This window comes from Vulpes vulpes, chromosome 3, assembly GCF_048418805.1.
Source record: "Vulpes vulpes isolate BD-2025 chromosome 3, VulVul3, whole genome shotgun sequence".
Lineage (NCBI taxonomy): Eukaryota > Metazoa > Chordata > Mammalia > Carnivora > Canidae > Vulpes > Vulpes vulpes.
Window position 1 is genome coordinate 46,934,642 of NC_132782.1, and position 23,229 is coordinate 46,957,870.

At 37.9% G+C, this 23,229-nt stretch overlaps 1 protein-coding gene across 2 annotated transcripts in view; it reads right to left on the reverse strand.

The window, feature by feature from the left end:
• Positions 1-23,229, reverse strand: part of NMD3 (NMD3 ribosome export adaptor) — a 63,492-nt gene that overhangs the window by 11,013 nt on the left and 29,250 nt on the right. For both annotated transcript variants that reach the window (XM_072752320.1, XM_072752319.1), the window contains 9 exons: positions 20,603-20,978; positions 20,192-20,351; positions 18,526-18,660; positions 16,718-16,814; positions 9,904-9,984; positions 9,034-9,162; positions 8,667-8,757; positions 1,272-1,350; positions 487-583 (listed from right to left, as the gene is read on the reverse strand). In XM_072752320.1, the coding sequence (XP_072608421.1) occupies positions 487-583; positions 1,272-1,350; positions 8,667-8,757; positions 9,034-9,162; positions 9,904-9,984; positions 16,718-16,814; positions 18,526-18,660; positions 20,192-20,235 (753 nt within the window). In that variant the 5' untranslated portion in view covers positions 20,236-20,351; positions 20,603-20,978. The remainder of the gene's footprint in view (positions 1-486; positions 584-1,271; positions 1,351-8,666; positions 8,758-9,033; positions 9,163-9,903; positions 9,985-16,717; positions 16,815-18,525; positions 18,661-20,191; positions 20,352-20,602; positions 20,979-23,229) is intronic.

Consider the following 23,229-nt stretch of genomic DNA (forward strand, 5'->3'; position numbering starts at 1 on the left):
CTTCTATATAGTAGGTGCTCATTAACTATTCATTGCATTTTAATTCATTTATATTTTTGAAGCAGGATTTTACCTTAATACAAGGAAATGATAACCTACTTTTAAGTATTTGATGTTTTTAAATCACAAAAATGATTCCATGATCTTATTTCCACAATACTGTTTAATTTCATCATGCCCAACTTCATTTTACATACATGCTTCAAAGTGGTTCACTGATATTTATTTTAATGTCATTTCCTGTATTCAAACTTTTCATGTGTCCACCAGGATCAAAATGAAAGGTATGCCAATTTGTAATTTTAAGCATTATTATTTTTCAGTATCTTTTTAACATGGGTGAATATGTCAGAAAGGAATTCTTTAAGAAGTTACTCTAAATTTTTAACCAATCCCAGAAGAACTCAGGAGCTAATAATTACATATAAACCAATTAATTACCTGGACTCTTTTATAGACATGGATTAATTAAACGAGAAAAAGTACCTTGCATATTGGAACAATTTCCACAGAAAAAGTGCTTTTGTAATTGTATGTGTTACTGTGGATATCTTGAGAGATCAGTCTCTGTGAGGCTTTGTGTCTGTTAAGAAAAAAAGTTTATAGTAATAAAAAGACGAAGGTTTCTACTTATATAGTCTAGAGAATATAAATTTTTATCAAATCAAATCATCACTGTCCAAGGTCTGAAACAGCTTCCTGATGCCCACTATGGCAAAGCCTAATTTCATCTACTTACATTTTAAAACCTCTGCCAATCCAATCGCATCCTACCTCTTTTCAATTTGTCTACTCAAAACCTCTAAAACATGCACTTGGCTCAGACCAAGGTAGTCTATATACAGCATCCACTGAAAGCCACACTAATGTCCACCACAAGTCTTTGTCACACTTATCTCACCTTTCACTATAAACCCTATCTTAAAACTTCCCATTTTAGGAGCTTAAGCCCTTTTTCCATGAAGCTTCTCCCCAAAGCCCTCTACCTCCATCTTTCTTGTGTCTTATTTAAATACATTCAATCAAAAGTTTAGCAGTATAGTACTTATCATAGGGTGGGATCTAGCTCCCCAAAGAGATTCTTCTATATTCTTTGGCTAATAATTCCCATAAAGTAGCTAATCCAATAGATGCTTACTAATTATGTAAGTATTCCTACTACAATTTTAAATATTTTAACATAAGAGTAGTCATCTAAGCCTGAGGGATGGATATAATCTATATCCATTCCCAGCTCCTTGGACTTAATCACATTTAGGTTCAGAACATACCTGCAGGGAACTGTACACTGAAGAAATTCTACCATTTTCTGAGCATGCTGTTTTGAAGAATAATAGAAATCCAAACCATCTTTAAAAAAAAAGAAAGAAAGAAAAGCCACATGAAAATAATTCTGCAGAATAAGATTCCCCTCTACTAACATAACTATATCACAAATTAAATGTGTAGTAAACAAATTATTAGGAAACATAAAAATATATCAATTAAGATTTAACAAAAAGACAAACAAGGCAAATAATAACAAAAGAAAACAAGATTCACAATTTTAATTTCAGATAAAATAAAATTCAAGGTCAAAGGGGGAGTGAAATGGGGCGTCTGGTTGGTTCAGTCAGGTAAACATCTAACTTGTGATCTTAGTTCAGGTCTTGATCTTAGGATTAGGAGAGCCCAAACTGGGCTCCACACTGGACATGTATCCTACTTAAAAAAAAAGATGAGGGAAGAGAAAAACCATGCAAAGAAGCATATTTTATATATTAATCTACCAAGAAGATAGTATGAATGCATCTACTAACACAGCACTAAGATGCAGAAAACAAAAACTATTAAAAAGAAATAGAAGTTAATTAATGTTAACACATGCACAATCACTGTGGCAGACTAATATGAGACTATCAAAAACAAAATGACCAAGAGGATATTATGCTAAGTGAAATAATCAGAGAAAGACAATTATCATATGATTTTACTCACATGGAATTTTAAGAAACAAAACAGAGGATCATAGGGTAAGGGAGGGAAAAATAAAACAAGAGGAAGATAAACCATAAGAGACTCTTTTAACTATAGGAAACAAACTGAGGGTAGCTGGAGGGGAGGTGGAGGAGAGGAGGTGGGGGGGGATGGGGGATGGGGGATGGGGTGATGGGCATTAAGGAGACCAAATGATGTAATGAGAGCTGGGTGTTATATGCAACTGATGAATTGCTGAACTATACCACTGAAACTAATAATACTCTATATGTTAATGAATTAAATAAAATAAAATTTTAAAAAATAATTTTAAAAAAACACCAAAAAAAAATAACCAAACTGATTAAAAATAGGAAGGACACATAAAACCTGAATAACTCTCATGGTTGATTTAACTGAGATTATAGAACATGGTCCCAATAATACTTTTTTTTTTTCATTTTATTTTTTTATTCATGAGACACACACAGAGAGAGGCAGAGATATAGGCAGCGGGAGAAGTAGGCTCCTAACAGGGAGCCCAATGTGGGACTCGATTTTCCCTGGACCTGGGATCATGCCTGAGCCAAAGGCAGATGCTCAACCGCTGAGCCACCCAGATGTCCCAAGAATACTTATTTTTAAAAATTCATAGAACATTCATAAAACAATCACATACAAAGATTTTTTAAATTTCAATAAATTCTAAACAGTATAAATTATTAATATTATCTGATCACAATGCAGTGGCATCAAAAATCAGTAACAAAGGGAAAATTAAAAGCACACCTACCTGCTTTTAAAGATACTTACAGAAATGCTTATAGAGATACTCTTTCCAAACAACTCCGCTAACTAGTAAAATAACTCAGAATAACCAAAACCAAATTCTGAAGATGAACAGAGTTGTTGGGAACTTTTACTTCCCAGTTTCAAAACTTGATAACTTTAGTCAAGACAGTGTGGTATTAGCATAGGATAGATATACCGATCTATAGAACAAACTTGAGAATCCAGAAGTAAACCGTGACATTTATAGTCAATACATCTTTGACAGAGGATCCAAGGAATTCATTGAGAAAAGGATAGGCTTTTCACTGGGAAAACAGGATATCTACAGGGAGAAAGATGAATTTAGACACTTATCTCACACCATGCACAAAAATTAACACAAAGGTTTAGATCCAAATTTAAGAGCTAAAACTATAGGGCAGCCTGGGTGGTTCATCGGTTTAGTGCCGCCTTCAGCCCAGGGCCTGATCCTGAAGACCCGGGATCGAGTCCCATGTCGGGCTCCCGGCATGGAGCCTGCTTTTCCCTCTGCCTGTGTCTCTGCCTTTCTCTCTCTCTCTCTCTCTCTGTCTCATAAATAAATAAAATCTTTAAAAAAAAAAAAAAGAGCTAAAACTATGAAACATATGAAGAAATGCAGAAGAAAATCTCTGACACTGATAAACAAGAGTTCTTAAACATGACAACAAAACCCTAATGGATAAAAGAAAAAAATTTACGTATTACTTTAAAATTTTAAACTTTTGCAATTCCAAAGACATCACACTTCCTGGCTTCAAAATACAAAGCTACTATAATCAAAACAGTTTGATAATGACATAAAGACAGTCGTAATAACCAATGGAACAAAAGAGAGAACCCAGAAACCAATCCATCCATTTATCTAGGGTCAACTGATCTCTAACAGGGTGCTAAAAATACACACTGGGGAAAAGATAATCTCTTCAAAAATGGTATTGGGAAAGCTGGTTTCCACTTAATACAAAAGAACAAAGTTGGGCCTTTGTTTTACACCATTCACAGAAACCAACTCAAAATGGATTAAGGAATCAAATATAAGACCTGACACTATAAAACCTCTAGAAGAAAACAGAGGGGGAAAGAAAACAGAGGGGGAAAAGCTTCATGACAATGGTCTAGGTGATCATTTCATGGATACGATACCAAAAGTACAGGCAATAAAAACAACTGGGACTACATCAAACTAAAAAGTTTCTGCACAGCAAAAGAAACAACACAGTGGAAAGGAAACCTACAAAATGGGAGAAAATATTTGTGAACCACATATATCTGACAGGGAGTTAATTTCCAAAATATATCAGGAACTCCTATAATTCAACAGAAAAAAAAATAACCTGATTAGTTAAAATATTTTTGTTTTAAAAACGGGCAGAGGAACTGAACAGACATTTCTCTAAATAAGACCTATAAATGGCCGAAAAGTATATGAAAAATGCTCAAGGTCAAAATCATCAGGCAAATGCAAATCAAAACTACAATGAGGTATCACTTCATACTCATTAGGGTGGCTATTATTAAAAAGTAAACAAGCATTGAGGAAATGTAAAACCTGGAACTTTGTACACACCAGTGGAAATGTGAAATAGTGCAGCCACTATGAAAAATAGTATGGAGGTTCTTCAAAAAACTAAAATAGAACTATCATGTTCCATTAATCCCACTTCTCAGTATTTATCCAGAACTGAAATCAGAATCTCAAAGAGGTATTAGCACTCTCATGGTTATTGCAGCACTGCTCACAGTGGCCAAGATGATGGACATTTGAGGTTGTTCCTACCACAAAGGAATGGATAAAATGTGGTACGTACATGCAGTGGAATACTATTCAGCATTAAAACAACAGGAAATTCTGCAATATGCCAACAACATGGGTGAACCTTCAGGACATTATACTAAACGAAAATAAGCCACTCACAGAAACACAAATACTACATGATCCCATTTATAAGAGGTATCTAAAATACTCAAATTTGTAGAATCAAACAATGGAATGATGACTGCCCACAGAGGAGAGAGGAAACAGGAAGTTACCAATTAATGAGCATAAAGTTTCAGATAAGCAAGATGAATAGGCTCTAGAGAACTGCTGGTACACTGTATTTCTAGTCAACAATAATGTATTATACACTTACAATTTTAAGAGGGAAGATCTCATGTTAAGTGTTCATATCACAGTAAAAAAAAAAAGGACAACATTAAGAAAATGAAAAAACAAGCTATGTATGGGCTAGGAGAAAATATCTGCAAGTCATATATATAATGAGGAACTAGTATCCAGAATAAAAAAAAAATTTCTTAAAATTTAGTAAGACAGAAAATCCAAAAAAAAATGGACAGATGGGGATCCCTGGGTGGCTCAGTGGTTTAGCACCTGCCTTTGGCCCAGGGCATGATCCTGGAGTCCCAGGATCAAGTCTCACGTCAGGCTCCTGGCATGGAGCCTGCTTCTCCCTCCTTCTGTGTCTCTGCACGCCCCCTCCTGTGTCTCTGTCCCTCCCCATCATAAATAAATAAATAAATCTTTAAAAAAACAAAAAATAAAAAATGGACAAAAGATCTGAATAGTTATCTCAACAAAAAATTTACAGAAATGGCTAATAACCTCATGAAAAAATGATCAACATCATTAGTCATTAGGAAATGCAAATTAAAACCACAAAATGAGGTACCACTTCATACTACTCTCTAGAATGACTCTGAACAAAAAGAGACAATGTTGGTGAGATGTAGAAACTAACCCTCAAACACTGCTGATAGGAGCGTAAAGTGATACAGCCACTTTGGAAACAGTCTGCCAGTTTCTTAAAAAGATAAATATAAAAGAAAGATGATAAACATAAATTTGCCATATGACTCAGCTATTCTACACCTAAGTATATACCTAAGAGAATAAAAGAGCTGAGATGTTTGCTGAAAATAAAATATGCAATGTATAATAGGATAAGGTAGCTATAAAACCAATACATATTCATGAAAATTTATAAACTTCAGGATATTTATTAGAAACTGAAAATAAAGGAAGCTTCCAATTAATAAATAATAAATAAAGTCTTTGAATTAATTGAAAATTTAGCAATGCATGAGGTCTAGGTGGCTCAGTCGGTTGGGTATCTGCCTTCAGTTCAGGTCCTGATCTTGGGGTTCTGGGGTCAGGACCGCATTAGGCTTCCCTGCTCAGTAGGGAATCTCTTCTCCCTTTTCCGGTGCCCTCTACCCACCCCCCAGGTCAAGCACTCTCTGTCTCAAACAAATAAATAAAATCTCTTAAAAAAAAATAAAATGAAAAATAAAAATGCAACGAAGTTGCAATCCGCAATAATAGTGTAGAACAGCCAAAAAAAATAACTAGAAACATTTAAAAATCTTTATGAGGAAACTATAAAATGTTTCACTGAAGTAGAGAAAAGAAGTGAATAAAGATTATGCACTAAGCAGGGTTCTATCTGCATAGATAATTTAATCTTCGCAATAATCCTGAGGTAGGTGCTATTACCATCCTTTTTAGTTTATTGATGAGAAAACTGAGGCTCAGAGAAGTTAAATAATTTGCCTAAGATCACACAGCGAAAAAACTGGTGGGACAGAGTTCAAATCCACAAAATCTGGTTCCAGAATCCATGTTCTTATTAACTATCACTCAAATCTTCCAAAAAAATTAATAAGGGAGAACATTATTATATAGTTTACATACTGTGGTAGAAGCAGGGGGACAAAATAAATCAGAAGGGAGTCATGTATATAAAAGAATTTAGTGTATGTAAGAAAGGAGATATTTCACATCAGTGGGAAAGGATAGACTGACCTCAGAAAAACTCCAACTGGTAAGCTTAAAAATTCGAAAATAATTTACTTTTAAAAATAACAATAGTGGGAGCACAGAAAGCCTTCCAATGTAAGACACAAAAGTTATAAGCCATAGTTATATAACTAAAAAATAATTCCCACATATAAGGGAAACCAATGCTATCACAATTTTTATTTTGTATGTTATTAATTTTTTTTTTTTTTTTGCTATCACTATTTTTATACAGAATACATATTATAGCGGTGCCTGAGTGGCTCAGGTGGTTAAGCATCAACTCTTGATTTTGGCTCAGGTCATGATTTCAGGGTTTTGAGACTGAGCTCCATGTTGGGCTCTGCAATGTGTGGAGCCTGCTTAAGATTCTCTCTTTCCCTCTGTCCCTGCCCCACAAAAGAGTAAATATATACTATCTTGTTTTAAGGGGTTACCTCTGGGGACAACAAATAGATAAAAGGAATGTAGAGGTCTTTTATTCATATACATCTATGTGTATATGAATATTTTTACTATTACTATTACTAGTAAAAGTAAATAGTAAAATTTTAACAATTTCAAAAAACAAATTTACAAATAAACCACAAACAAACAATTCATCTAAATCAAATCAAGAACTAGTAGGGAAAAAAATATAGATTAAATTCTCTGGATTAAAAAAGGGCTGTTAAACTCACAATATTTTTGGTTTTGAAAATGATTACAAAAGCATGTCCCAGAATGTATCCAAGTCTTTTGCTACAAAAAACTTCTTTGAGTATATTTCTGCCAGGTGATGAAACAGAGTAATAGTGGTTTGCTTTCTTAGCTAGAATATTTGGATCTACTTATCCTTGAAAGAGTTACTCAAAACAGAATTACTCAAAACAAAGATGTATTTTTGCCTGGTGGCTAGCCGCAAATAGCCAAGGCACTATGTTGACAAGGCAGCAAGGTACCTTACCCACTAAGATTATTCATTAAATTGTGTTTCACCAATTTAAGGGCTCCTGGGTGGCTCAGTTGGTTAAGTGTCTGCCTTTGGCTCAGGTCATGTTCTCAGAGTCCTGGGATTGAGTGCTGGTGGGCTCCCTGCTCAGAAGGGAGTCTTGTTCTCCCTCTGCCTCTGCGGCTATCCCCCACCACCTCCTGCTCACACTCTATCTCTCTCAAATAAATAAAATTTAGAAAAAAATAAATTGTGTTTCACCGATTTAGATTATTAACCTTATGTCTACTGGCAAGGCACTCAGGTCAATACAAAGCTTAAGAGATTTTCTTTAGGTGACATCACTACATACATCTCCCCCCATTTAAAGACCCAAGACCAGACTTTTCTAAGTACTTTCCCAAGACATACAAGATGTAACAGATCAGTTAACAGTGGAATAACCAGTTTTAAAATGAGGAGTCGACCTAAGAATTTAGTCATTCCTTCAAGAACAGATATCTTTAAACCTATACTTTAAGAGACTAGGAAAACAACGTATGTACATGTTCACCAGCAGCAAGTACCATCTCAAAATAATAACCTTTAACAAGAAACTTAAGAGTCTGCTTAAGAATATTTGTTTTCTACTATTAGAGAAATATACATCCATCATCTAATATGTATATGATATCAACAGTAAGATACGATATCATGCAAGTTTTAAATTCCACCTTTAAGAAATCTAACTATATCATTTGTATGTCAAAACCAAAAATATTACAAAAGAACCTACAAATCTCAAAAATAATTTTCTTCCAATGAGAAACTGATCTCTGCATAAAACAAGTTTTTGATGAATTTTCCATCATAACACTTTACATTTTATTAATGCAGTTACTGGTTTACTCCTCTAGTAGTTACTTAGTGTAAATGTAAGTTAAAACAGAAAAAAATTAAGAATTCAGTTCCTCCATTGGACTAAAAACATTTCAAGTATTCAATAGCCGTATGTGGCTGGTGGCTACCATACTGGACAGTGCAGATAAAGAACCAAGATTTTTTTCTTCCTAACAAAAGAAACTGTTCTTTTGGACAGTACTATTCTAGATATTATCAATAAAGATAAGACCTCTTATTTAGATGGACTAATTCTGCCTTAAATTCAAATGCTTTCAAATTTTAACTCACCATGAATCTCTTTGATACGAAGTGTATTCTGATGCATTCCATATTTCAAAATCAACTGTTCCAGATAGTAGAAAGTTTTTTTGTGCAAAGTCTAAACATAAATGCATTATTAGATTAATAGGTGAAATGTAAAAAAGAAGAAAAGGCCAGCTATTGCTATAGCACATTGATTTTTAAAACAAAAACAATCTTTAAAGATTATCTAAAATATGATAGTGATCTATTTTTAAAAGTAAATGTTGCAGAAACCTGGACTATCCCTGGTTCCTCAAGGATGTGAAAAGGGAAAGGAGGAGGTTTTACTGTTTATAACTGACAAAGATGAAATACAAGATGAAGGATTCACTTATCATCCTTCTCTCAATACCTTTTGCCTTACTTGAACCACAGCCTTCCAGAAATCCTTAGCTTCTACTCTGTGGCAATCTCCACACATCTGAGGCTGAACAATATAATCTACCACAAACACCTGCTGAAGGATAGCACCATTCATCACCTGATATGGGGGAAAAGGAAAAAAAAAAAAAAAATCACATTCCTTTCTTCTTTGTTTTAATAAATATTTAATATTTAAAGTTAACTTTAAAGTCTTTTTCCATGAATGTTTTGAGGACATCAACAATAAATCAATTAAATTAAAGGTCATAAGAATAAGTTAATCCTATTTCAAGAAAAAAACAAGTTTGATTTGTAGGATAAAATTAACATTTCATATTTACCTCTAGTTAAAGTGGTTGTGAAGAATAGTCTTTGAAGAATTTTTATATCTATATGTGTGTGTATATATAAAAATACAAGACAAAGAAAATTCTAAAAATAGAAGACATTCCTTAATTGTTCCCAAACATAGCCAATCATCAGAAACCATCTAGGCAGCCTTTTAACAGATTCCTGGGTGTCACGTCCAGATGGATCCAGTTCGATTCAGTTACTGTGAATTATTATGATGATCAACCAAGTTTGAGAAACACTGCCTTAGCTCATGCTTTTACTTCCATCTTTTTTCCTAATAAAAATAACTCTGAAAAAGATTACCTTACCCACTAATCATGAGCAATGGCTGCTTTGGATCATCTGGCAGATGACCAAAAAAAAAAAAAAAACAAAAAACCTCAGATTAAAATTAAGAGTGTAATCTCTCCTCCTAAGCTATTCAAGCCCTAAGATAACTTACCAATATCCCCTCATTTTCACTACCTACACTTCAGACATGCTGAGAAAACTGTATACAGCTTACCTCTTTCTGAATTGTCAGTTTAACTTTAAGTCTCTTAGAGTGGGGCTCAGTCCAGACGAAACCTGCATCTACAAGCCGTACCTTCAAAAGAACACAACCAAAAAGAAACTTAAGTTCCCACTTGAGAAAAAAGATGAAAAAACAACTCATTAGCAGAGTTCAGAAGATGTTTAAGGAATCTGTGGTTAGCATCATTACTCTACAACAGCAGTCAAAAAAAAAAATTTATCATCAGAAGTATGGCAACAAAAAGAGCAATAAAAGAACCATCTAAGGACTACATTAATGCAACTGGTATAATTCAAGCAAAAATATAAGTGTCTGCATAGGAAGAAATCCTTTTCCCTAAAAAAAATAATTTTTTTTAATGGAAATTATAGTTTTTAGAAGAAAGCAAAGATCTGGTGTTTAATCATCTACTAGAAATCTCATAAACAAAAGTTTCTACTTGGATTATTCTATCTATATTAAGTATTTGGCTTTTAAAAAAAAAAGGCTTATCAGAGGGGGTCTCATGCTGAACACTGAATCCACAATGGTAGGTAACTCACTGATATATCAGCAGAGGTCAAAGTTTGCTATACGTGAGGACATCAATGTAGCTCAATATAGCTAAAATGGGTGTTTTGAGGAAGAGGGAAGAGGAACAAAAATGGAGGTTATTTCATTAATTTGGGCAGGAGTTGCAGGTGAGTTGAACTGAAAGGTGCTGGAAGTAAAAAAAGTAGAAAGACCCAAGAGTTATTTAGGAAAGAAGAATTACAAGACTATATGACAACTGGATACGGGAAGGAGGAAAAGAACAGATTTTAGAATGACACTCAAATATCCAGCTTGGGCATATAGGTAATAACTATTTTTCTGAAACAAATAGAGAACAGATTTGATGAGGAGAAAAGATGTTACATTTGGTTTCAGATATTTGAGTTTAAGAGGATTTATCTATGAGATCCCTAAAATGAAGTTGTTCAGTGGATGTTAACGTAGTCAGTTTGGAATTCTATGGAGAAACTTGAACTGTTGTAGATAACAGATTTCGGAGACATCAGTGGGCAGATGATAATTTTTTATCAGCTCCTGTATGGTGAGAACTAGACTAGCTGTTATAGACGCAGCACTCTCTATAGAGTAAAACCCTTTTAATGTGACTGGTTCCACTAAAACCACACCAGGTACACAGAGTGACAGTAGTTTCTTACTCCTTCAGCCTCTATCCACCCACAAGGGTCAAGGCCCAAGGGCTCTAAGACTGCCCTTCTCTCAGCTTCCAACCTCATCTACAGAAATGGAGAGAAGACCCTTTAACACTGACCAACACAACCTCAGACAATCAGAACTGATCAACTTTATTGGACCCTTTATTCTTTGTAACAGTCCCAGACACTTATTACCTCTCATTCCCCACACTCTAATCTCTATATGGTTCCACACACTTCCCATTCTGTCCCATCTAACACCTCTCCCAAAATTCTGAAACCCTTTTACTGTGCCCTCTGGAATGCAACATTCACTAACAACAAAACCTCAGTCTATTTGCTGAACATTCCCTTCACTTTCTCTCTTTTTTAGACTTTATTTTTCATGAGAGATACACAGAGAGGCAGAAACACAGGCAGGGAGAAGCAGGCTCCCCATGGGGAGCTTGATGTGGGACTCAATCCCGGACCCCAGGACCATGACCTGAACCAAAGGCAGATGCTTAACCACTGCGCCACCCAGGCATCCCCCCTTCACCTTCTAATCTCCTGATTATATATATTGTTCCCCTGCAGATAATTAAACTAATGAATGTTTTTTTTTTTCTCATTCCTATCACTGGACCAAGAGCCAGAGGTGTCCTCTTTGCTCTTAACTGCTAATTCCAAACCATTCTCCCTGCCTCCTCCTTAAATACACCCAGTCTTGAATCTGAAGGCTATGCTACCCCTTCTTTGTTATAATCATATGTTAACTCTTGCAAGGTCACATGTTCTCATTTCTCAAAGACTTTAGGCTCCTGGCTCACTGTTGCTCTTTCCAACAATATTAATACTTGGTGATTTCAATATCCTCATAGATAATCCCCACAAAACCCTAGCATCTCCATTCTTTGAGTCCTCTTTCCCCAAGATCTTGTCCTCCTTCTATCTTAGCTACTCATATCTTTTACCAATAAGTTTTATCAATAACTGAAATCCCTCCAAAATCTCAACTCCAAATATCCCACTTCTTGACTCCCACCTCTTAACCTTCCAGCTCACTTTACTAGTTCCTGAGCACCAAAAATTCTTCAACCTACTGCAACCTACAATCTATTCATCCTACCACTTTTCACTATCCCTCCTACCTCCTTTTTCTACTCACTTCCATCATATGCTAGCTTAAATGTCAAGATCATCAAAATCATTCTCATGCATACACTCAATTCCCTTGGTCCCACTCTCATTTCACCTTGTCATTGCTAAATCACTTTGTTAAATCCAGTGCCCTACCTATTCTATGCCTTACCTGTGCAGCCAATGAGGCTAAAGGAATAAATACACACCATGCTAGTCTTTAAATTTCTAACACTAACCTTTGGAACAATCATACATCATTCTAGTACATTCTCTCCCCCACTCTGGAGGAGTATTTCATACCTTCCCTTCTCTCCTCAAGTATCTAATAGTTTTTCCTTCATAACTCCTCCCCAGGCTTTTGTTTTCTCAATTAGAAAAAGTAATCAGAAGATTTCCCAGAAGCTCCTACTTACAAACATTTCTCTATTACTACAGATAACCTGTCCTAGCTCCTATTAAGACCAAACTTAAGAATGCCCCATTAGAGAGCAAAGACCTTTATTTTGTTCCACAAAATACTCCAGGGTCCCAAATGGTGCCTGGGAGAGAGTAAGTACCAAATACTTGTTGATATTCTTCCACTAGTATGCTCTATCTTCTCTTTTCCACTCCTCAAGGTCATCTCACAGTCAAGTATTCTGTCTCTGTGCAGTTTCACAGATTTTTCCCTCTGTACTCAACTCCCAGATAGCTTATAAATATACTCTAACATCTCATATCCTTTTTAAAAATGTTTTATTTATTTATTTGACAGAAAAAGAGTGAGAGCACAAGCAGAGGAGTGACAGAGGCAGAGGCAGAGCAGGGAACCCAATGCAGAGCTTGACCCCAGGACCCTGGGATCCTGACCTGAGCAGAAGGCAGACACTTAACCAACTGAGCCACCCAGGCGCCCTTAACCTCATACCTTGAGAAATGGGTCCCTTCCCTTTTATCCCCCTCTACCCACTATCCTATTTCTTTCCCTTTACTCAAAAAAATTATCTATACTTGTTATCTCCAATTTCTGTTCTCCTATTCTCTCATTTTCATTCAAATTAGGTCTTTATTTCCACCACTAAACAGAAATTGCTCATCAAAGTCATTAACGATTTTCACATTGCTACATCTACAGAATTTGACCTATTAGCTGCAAATTACATAGCTAGTCACTTCCTTTGTAAAATACTTCCTTTACATTCCCTTGGAATGTAAACACTACACTCATCTAATTTTTCATCTACCTCACTAGCAACTCCTTTTCAAGTCTCCTTTGGTTTACCATCTTCTCAAGCTTTTAAGAGTAAAAGACCCCAGGATTTAGTCCTCAAATTTCTTCCCTTCTGTATCTAAACTGTCTTGGAAATTTCATTCAATTTCACAGCTTTAAAAACCATCTATATTCCAAATTCATCATCTCCAGTCTGGATCAATGTTTATTCATAAGCTGCCTACAATGTCTACTTCTATGTTTAATGGACATCTAAGTACCACTATGAGATAGCTCTAATCTCTCTCACACTGACCTGCTTCCTCTTGAAGTCTTCCCTACCTTACTAACAGCAACTCCCTCCTTACTAACTTCCCTCCCTCCTTCTCAACAATTGTGTTGATCGAGTCAAAAACATGAAATCAAATAATCCTTCTACTCATCTGTCATATACATACATTCAGCTTCATCGGTAAATACTACTGACTACCTTCAAAGTAGATCCAGACTGTCCACTTCTCACCACATCCACTACTGATCCAAATAGCATCATTTCTCATGATTACTACAATCACTTCCTAAAGGTCCCCACTTCTACCCTCACCCCCCATTTCCCTCATACGTACTCTAAACATAGCTGCAAGGGATCCTGATAAATCATAAATCTTTCATCATTTTACTACTCTACCCTATACCCTCTATACCCATTACACTTGGAGTAAAAACCCAACCTCTGTGACTTTCCACAATTGCTGTTTTCAACCCCCACTACTTTTTCCCTCCCCACTCCAGGCTAACCTCACAGCTATGCTCCTGCCTCTAGCCTAACACTTGTTTTCTCTACCCATAATTCTCTCTTACAGATTTCTGCACAGTTTCTTCCCATACTGCCTTTAATGTTTACTCAAATGTCACCTTATCAATGAGGCCTTACCTAACCACTCTATTTCACTTATTTGAGTACACCTGACATATAATGCTAACCCCTCTTATTTGTTTGTTTATTTCCCCTCTATTTTAAATCAAACTCTTCCCTATGCAGTTCTTATCCCCTTCCTGGTTTATTCTTCTACAGAATTTAGACATTTCAGTGACTACTCCTCCAACTAGAATAAGTTACCTAGACAGACATTTTTGACTCTGTCATTCACTACTATATCCCCAACACCAAAAGCAGACTGGCACAGAGCTGACACTTAATATAACACTGCTGAATGAACTAATGAACTATTAAGGCTCACCAGACATTTGACAAAAGTCTGAAAGCCAGAAGTATGAAAATGAGACCAAGTTACACAAAAAACTGACTCCAGAGACAAAGTAGGAAACAGAAGGAAATTTTTTAAAAACCTATTATCATACCTTCAGAAAAATTCAACAGAATGCATTGCTATTGTAGGGATGTAAAGTGGTATAGCCACTATGGAAAACAGTATGGAGGTTCTTCAAAAAGTTAGATATAGAAATACCATATGATCCAAAAATGCCATTACTAGATATTTACCCACAAGAAAACAAAACCCTAACTCAAAAAGATATATGCACCCCTATGTTCACTGCAGCATGATTTACCACAACCAAGATACGGAAGTAATTTAAATGTTCATCGATAGATGAATGGATAAAGATGTGGTATACAGAGAATGGAATATTACACGGCCATAAAAAGGATGAGACCTTGCCATCTGCAACAACATGAATGGATCTAGAGGATATTAAGCTAAGTGAAATAAATCAGACTGAGGAAGACATATATCATATGATATCATTCATATGTGGACTCTAAAAAACAAATGAATAAACAAAAAGCAGAGTAAGACTTATAAATACAGAGAACAAACTGATGATTACCAGAGGGAAGTAGATTGTGGAGATAGGCAAAATGGGTAAATGGAGTGGGAAATACAGCTTCCAGTTTTGGAATGAGTAAGTCACAGGGATGAAAGGTAAGCACAGACATTATAGTCATGTAATAGTGTTGTATGGTAACAGATGGTAGCTATACTTGTATGCACAGCATAAGATGTCAAATCACTACATTGTATGCCTGAAACTAATTTAACACTGTGTCAACTACACTCAAATAAAAAAAAAAAAAGAAAGAAAATGAATGCATCAAAAACATTAAGACTGTGACAAAGTTGGACGCCTGAGTGGCTCAGTGGTTGGGTATCTGCTTCTGGCTCAGGGCGTGATCCTGGCATCCAGGATAGAGTCCCACATTGGGCTCCTTGCATGGAGCCTGCTTCTCCCTCTGCCTGTGTCTCTGCCTCTCCGGGCCTCTCATGAATAAATAAATAAAATCTTAAAAAAAAAAAAAAAGACTGTAGTAAAGACTCTGGAACATAAATATGTCACTGCTGGAACAAAAAAAACAACCAATATTGAGACCAGAAGACAAAGTAAATCACCAAGAACACAGAAAGAAAGACTGAAAGATTAAAAACAATATAAGGGGCAAAAGACAAAGTTTTCAGTCAAAAGGGCCAACATTTGACTAACAGAAATTCCAGGGAGAAAAAAAAAAATAATAAAGGAAAAAATTTCCAAGAACTATTACATGAAATTTTATCAGAGCTTAAAAAAGAATCTGAAGACTTTCAAACCAAGAGTCCATTTCAATTAAAAACATACATGGTGGGGACAGCCCCGGTGGCTCAGTGGTTTAGCGCCGCCTTCAGCCCAGGGTATGATCCTGGAGACCTGGGATCGAGTCCCGTGTCAGGCTCCCTGCATGGAGCCTGCTTCTCCCTCTGCCTATGTCTCTGCCTCTCTCTCTCTCTCTTTCTCTCTGTCTCTCATGAATAAATAAATAAAATCTTAAAAAAATTTTAACACAAAGAAAACTGAAAGTGTTATGCAGAGAGGTAAAACAGGCTAAAATTCTATTTGTTTTTTGGAGACCCTGATGCACTGACTTTAAGCAACAGGCACAAGTATTTTCTTTCTAGAGCAATACTGAAAATAAAAAGAAACTGAATATCATAGCCCTAATATTATCATCTTCTAAATTATGTTTAGTGATGGTTTTATATAAATATTTTCAGAAAAAAATTATTGCATATGAGACTCTATAAACAATGAAAAAAGTTATTCTACATTAAATCTTTTAAAGCAAAAAAGATTTTCATTTCCATAAAAAAATAATATACATAACTTTAAAAATGAGCAGTTTGTAGTAGGATGCTTACCAATGTTAACATTTATTTTTGGAATATAGGATTTTCTATACAGGATTTTCATACAAGAGAATAAAATATAAAAACACATATCCACAAAAAACTTATTTTAAAACTGACTGACCTACCTTACTCAGAGGGGCTTTGATTCTTTTCAAACACAAAGCAAGAAGTTCCCTGGATTCTAATGCACACGGTACCCAAGTTGCAGGCGGCTGGAAGTATCTAAGAAAAAAAATATACTGAAAACCACCATCTCCCAGGAAAAACAAAAATTTCACTGTGAATCTGTGGATATAACACTGATGATTAATCAGATATAGTAATTCCCAAGACTGACATGCAGCATTTAACCCAAGTATATTTAATAGTTCCAAAAAAACTTTCAATTGGCTTAATTAAAAAGTGAAATCCTAGGTATATTTGAGAAAGCCAATCTGAAATGATGTATTACAAAGGACTTATTACTTCAAACACCAGCAAAGAATTCCAGTAAGTTCTGACAAAATGCTTAAGAGTTCCTTGAAGCTATACTCTGAAAGGTAAGAAATCATCTTAAAATGGCATTAAAATGGTTTATAGTAAACATCTAAAATGTTTAAGAATTGATTTCTCACACACAAAAAAGGTATATTAGTACCTCATACCAAGTATCAACAGTAGTTCAGACTGTTCATCTATTCCAAGTCTCTTCCCAAATTTTAAATTGTAAAACTTGTTTTTAAATCTTACATAAAACCTAATTACATTAAATTTTCAATCCCTGGACAAATGCTTTTAAGATTTTTAATCCAGCCTGCTCAAGACTCAGGACAGTGCAAAGCATAGGAAGTGCTCAACAAACGTTTGTTAAATACATAATACTTCTAAATACACTATACGAGTGCTTGTTTTTGCTATACTAGTTAAGTGAATGTTCTTTCACTTTTATTTGTGAATTTATTTTTATGTAATCTTTACACCCAACATGGGGCTCAAATCCACAACCCCAAGATCCAGAGTTGCAAGTTCTACCTACTCAGCCAGCCAAGGACCGGATTCTCACTTTTAAAGGTTAATTCAAAAACCTTATACAGGTCCTTTTATTATAAGGATGCTTTTGGAGTCAGAAAGGGTTTTATCTGCCTTCTAATACAGTTCTTTCATTCTGATGGGGAAATTAAATTAAGGCTTAGTTAGAAAGGTTAACTGGCAGAGTTTCAAAAAGTTTGTGAGAAATCCAACACAAACTAAGTCTCCTGATTCTTTGTCCAGTGCTTTTTATTTCTACTCCACCATGCTTTAAAGACGTTTTAAGTATGTTTTCTGAAAAGGTAGTTTCAAATTCCCAAAAGGATTCACGAACCATTCCCCCTACCCCTCAAAAAAATTAAGAACCACTAGAGTCCTAACCCATCTGGGAAATCACAGGCAATTAGCTTTATATGGTCACTGTCACTAGGCAGGTTGTGTTACTCAACAGCTAACTATAATCATTTAGTTACATTGGAATTTTACCAAGATTTTTAAAACACCTTGCTAAATTATTTAAAACATTAAAACATAAGAGGCTGTTTATCATACAGAGCTTCTGGTGACTAAAATGAAAAAAAAAAAAAAACCTCATAACAATATTATGTCCTTAGTAATCTGCTTTCATTTACCCTTAAAAACCCAACTCAATATCTATTAACTGTATACACCAAACCTATTAAACCCTTATAAGACTAAAAGAAAGTAGATTCAAATACATTTACACTAACTTTACCAGATTATCAGGGTTCAAACTACAGAAGTACACTACAAAATTGCAAATCCTAAAATGTCTGGCAACACCAACATAAATAAAAGTTAAATCTCGATTATGTGTGCTTTAGTCTATGTACCTCTATGTCACCTCAGCATATATAGATATAAAACTCAACTTTAAGTAACATAAAATAGTACCGCATCATACCTTTGACATTGCTTGCAGAAAGATATAGAGACCTGTTTCGGAATTCCTTGGCTGATGTCTACTTTACTTCGCAAACAGGCCACACAAATATTGGCAGGATTTGGACTGATTGGGACACCACACTCACAGCACAAGCTTAAATAAACAGAGCATAAATTTTTCAAATTAGGTTTCATAAATGCACTGGTTGTTAAACAAACAAAAGCCTTCAGGGGAGGCCATATCTTTGCTTAAAAAACACAAAAACAGGGCAGCCCAGGTGGCTCAACGGTTTAACGCTGCCTTCAGCCCAGGGCATGATCCTGGAGACCCGGGATCGAGTTCCACATCGGGCTCCCTGCATGGAGCCTGCTTCTTCCTCTGCCTGTGTCTCTGCCTCTCTGTGTATGTCTCTCATGAAGAAATAAATACAATCTTTAAAAAAAACACACACACACACGAAAACAAAAAAACACCTGGCAAAGTAATCTTCAAAGATGCTGTAGATAAAGCAGCACCTTGGAATACTGCAGCAAAAAATCCAAGGATGGCTATAATTCCAAAAATCCTCAAAGTATGGTGTTGTCCAAAGGGTCAAGAGAGAGTCTAATAGATCTGTTAGAGTAATCACAGTTCTATAGTCCGAAGACATTTTTCTTTAGGGAGCCAGTATAGAACTGCCAAAACGTAAACATTCAAACAGAGTAGAGGGCAGCCGGGGTGGCTCAGGGGTTTAGCGCCGCCTTCAGCCCAGGGCATGATCCTGGAGACCCAGGATCGAGTCCCGCGTCGGGCTCCCTGTATGGAGCCTGCTTCTCCCTCTGCCTGTGTCTGTGCCTCTCTTTCTCTCCCTCTGTCTGCATGTTTCTCATGAATAATTAAATAAATAAGTCTTTTAGAAAACAAATAAACAGAGTAGAAAAATTGTCAAAGGATGGGAAGAGTACCAGGGCTAGCGTGATTCTGTATAATGGACTGGTGTCATAACTCTAGGTGTGTACTGGGACAGAAGAGGTTTAGCGATCACTGATGTTGTCCCAAAGAAATGTTTTAAGATTTTATTTGTTCATGAGAGACACACAGAGAGAGGCAGAGGGAGAAGCAGGCTCCACGCAGGGAGCCCGACGCGGGACTCGATCCCAGGTCTCCAGGATCAGGCCCTGGGCCGAAGGCAGGTGCTCAACCGCTGAGCCACCCAGGTATAGACCCGCAGGTATAGAAATGTTCTATGATCCATGACGTTCTGTAGGGTAGTCGCCGGGCCCATGGGGCCACTGGGCACCTGAAACCTGGCCGCTAGGACCGAAGAGCTTATATTTAATTTTATCTCATTAAGATAAAATTAATTTTAATTTTAATTAAAATTTTAATTTCTTAATTTAAATTTCTTTACATTTAAATAGCCCCACATGGCTAATTAACTATCACATGGCACAGTGCCATGTGGAGAACGACGTAAAGCGAATATTTTAACGCTCTTAAATCAGCAGGTGTTTACTACAACAAACTTTCCAACTAAAAACGATCCCGACTGTCTCAGGAAATAAAGCTTTCCACTTAAGAATTCTCCTCAAAAAAAAAAAAAAAAAAAGGCTTTCCTCACAGGCAGCAAGTTTCAAAGACTCACTTTAATATTTTTACATTTCAAGGACCGGGGTGGGGGTGGGGGTGGGGGGGTACGACTCACATGTGTCCGGGGGTGCGGTCGGCGGAGTCCGTCATGTACTCCATGTCTCCGCACACCTTGATGCAGAGACCAAGAACGGCTTGTGGGGTTTAAGTCCTTGAGGCTGTCCACCTCCGCGCAAACCTCCCGTCTGCGGACACGGCGGCCACGCGTCGCGGAGCTGCCAACGAGAGCCAGTCGCACGCGGCAGCTCCTTGCAGCCCAGGGCACCGCGCGCTTCCCCAGACGCCGCCGCGGCCCGCGCCCCCTCAGCGACCCGGGACCCGCGCCCGGCGGCTGCGGCCTCCCGCCCACTCCGGCCCACGCCGCACGCACGCGGCCCCAGGCCTGCCCGAGCCAGGGGGTTCCGCCCTGCTCTCTCCCTCCAGGCCCCCCGCGCGCCAGCAGCCGGATCTCGGCCGCGTAACCTACCGAGCGCTCCTGAGGCAGACCCGGACCGGCGGGGCCGCCGCGACCGACAGCCCCCGCGGTCCCCAACGCGGCCACCACAGCCGGCTCCGCGGCAGCGAAGATCTCGCGAGAGAAGAGCCCGCACTCCCGCGGGCCGAGAGCTGGACGTTGAGGGGGCGGGTGGGGGCGGAGGCGCGCTGCGAGGGGCGGGGCTGCGGCCCGGGGGCGGGGCGAGCGCGGGAGGGGCGTGGCCTGCCTCCGCCTTGCGCAGGCTTTCCTGGGGGGGCGGGGAGGGGTCACCCCAAGCTAACCTCACCCGGGTGTGTAAATCGCTGCTCGGACATCCTGATGGGGGGCTTGCGTGCTTCTTGGTTGAGCGATTATATGAAAGTTGTCTCTAAACACAATATGCAAAGACACAACATGCAAAGAAATTAAACTCCGTCAAGGGCGGTGTCTTTGTCTCTTTTGTTCCTATCATTTGCCCGATGCCCGCTGCGCCCTAGTCAAATGCATATTTGTTGAATAGATGCAGGAAAGAAAGAGGAGTCCCAGTTCTATGGGAGGTCTGTATTTTTTTTTTTGTTTTTAAATTTTTATTTATTTATGATAGTCACACAGAGGGAGAGAGAGGCAGAGACACAGGCAGAGGGAGAAGCAGGCTCCATGCACCGGGAGCCCGACGTGGGATTCAATCCCGGGTCTCCAGGATGGCGCCCTGGGCCAAAGGCAGGCGCCAAACCGCTGCACCACCCAGGGATCCCAGGTCTGTATGTTTTTAGCCCACTGATGATTAGGACGTGCTCCCCCAGGCGCCTGGGCAGGTTGTGATGGGGGCCCTGGGATCCAGTCCCACAAGGGGCTCCCCGCAGGAAGCCTGCTTCTCCCTCTGCCTTTGCCTCTGCCTCTCTCTCTGTGTCTCTCATGGATAAGTAAATAAAATCTTTTTAAAAAATAAAATAAAATAATAAAAATTTTAAAAAGGATGTGCTTCCCGATAATGCATTTAATATTTCCTTATGACTTTATGCCTTCATCTTAGAACGGCACAGACCATGCCTAACCACTCTTTCTCATGACAGAATTTCAAATATTTAAAGAGCACAATCATTTTTTGTCCTCTGACCCCAAATTTCAAGGAATAAGCAAGGTCATGTTAGAGAAGGTGATCAAAAATAGGCCTCCTCGTTTCTCTTGCCTAGGGTACCTAATCTCCCATTCCTTCCTCTTACTTCTAGACTCCAATCTATCCTTCTAAAATGCAAATCTGATTTTGTCTCACTGTCCTGCTTTTAATCCTTCAGTGGCCTCTGACAACCTACAGAGTATTTCCAATTTCTCTGCATGGGAGGAAGACACTTTAGGATCTAATCCTGACATATCCTGTCACGTTCCCAAGCACGCAGCCAAACAGACCCACTGAAAAGTCCTACAGGAGCTAGTCTATGTTTGCTTATGCTTGGGACAGTCTGCCATAAAGATTAAGCTCAAGTACCATATATTAGTTTCCTATTGCTGCTGCAACAAATTACAAATTTTATGGCTTAAAATAACACAAATTTATTATCTTACACTTCTAGAGGTGGTAAGTCTAAAAAAGATGTTCCTCCTTTGTGTGTGGTCCTACATCTTTATAGAAGGTATATGCCTCTGTAATGGTGCCAACAACATTAAATTGGATCATAAATTTTCTACTCTGCATGTTCCACAGGTCTAATTGCTGGAGAGCAGTCCAAGTCTCTTCTCCATATTCCCTGCACCTAGCACAGTACCTGGTGCAAAACAGATCCTCAATAAATAGTGGTGAATTAATTATCTATTTGATAGAACAACTCTGAGGAAATAGCTTATCTTCCTACTTTTCCCATTCATATTGTCATTTTCTTTAAGCCAAGTATCACTAAGAACACAACTGTAGTTAAACAGAATGTGTTTATTATTCATTAAAGTGAATGCAAACATATTGTGAGGAATCATGGAATGTCTCAATAAGAGGGTGTTAAGTAAAACCTATCATAGGGGCACCTGGGTGACTCAGTGGGTTAAGTATCTGACCTTGGTTTTGGCTCAGGTCATGGTCTCAGGGTCTTGAGATGAGCCCAGCTCAGTGGGAAGTCTACTTGAGGTTCTTTCCCTGCTCCCTCACTGCCCCTCCCTCCACTAATGTTTGTGTGCTCACTCTCTCTCAAATAAATAAATTGGGGCCCCTGGGTGGCTCAGTCAGTTAAGCATCTGCCCTCAGGTCATGATCCCAGGGTCCCCGGATCAAACCCCCTGTCAGGCTCTCTGCTCAGCTGGGAGGTCTGCTTTTCCCTCTGCCCCTCCCCTCCTGCCCCTCCCCTTCATGCTCTCACTCAGTCTGTTTCATAAATAAATGAGAAAGAAAGAAAATGAAAGAAAGAAAGAAAATGAAAGAAAGAAAGAAAATGAAAGAAAGAAAATGAAAGAAAGAAAGACCTATCATAGAATTTGGGCTTTCTTGGGTAACTTGAGAGAGAGTCTAAGAAAGCAGGGGTCTGGGACGCCTGGGTAGCTCAGTGGTTGAGTGTCTGCCTTTGGCTCAGGGCATGATCCCAGAGTCCCAGGATCAAGTCCCACATTGGGCTCCCTGCATGGAGCCTGATTCTCCTTTTGCCTAGGTCTCTGCC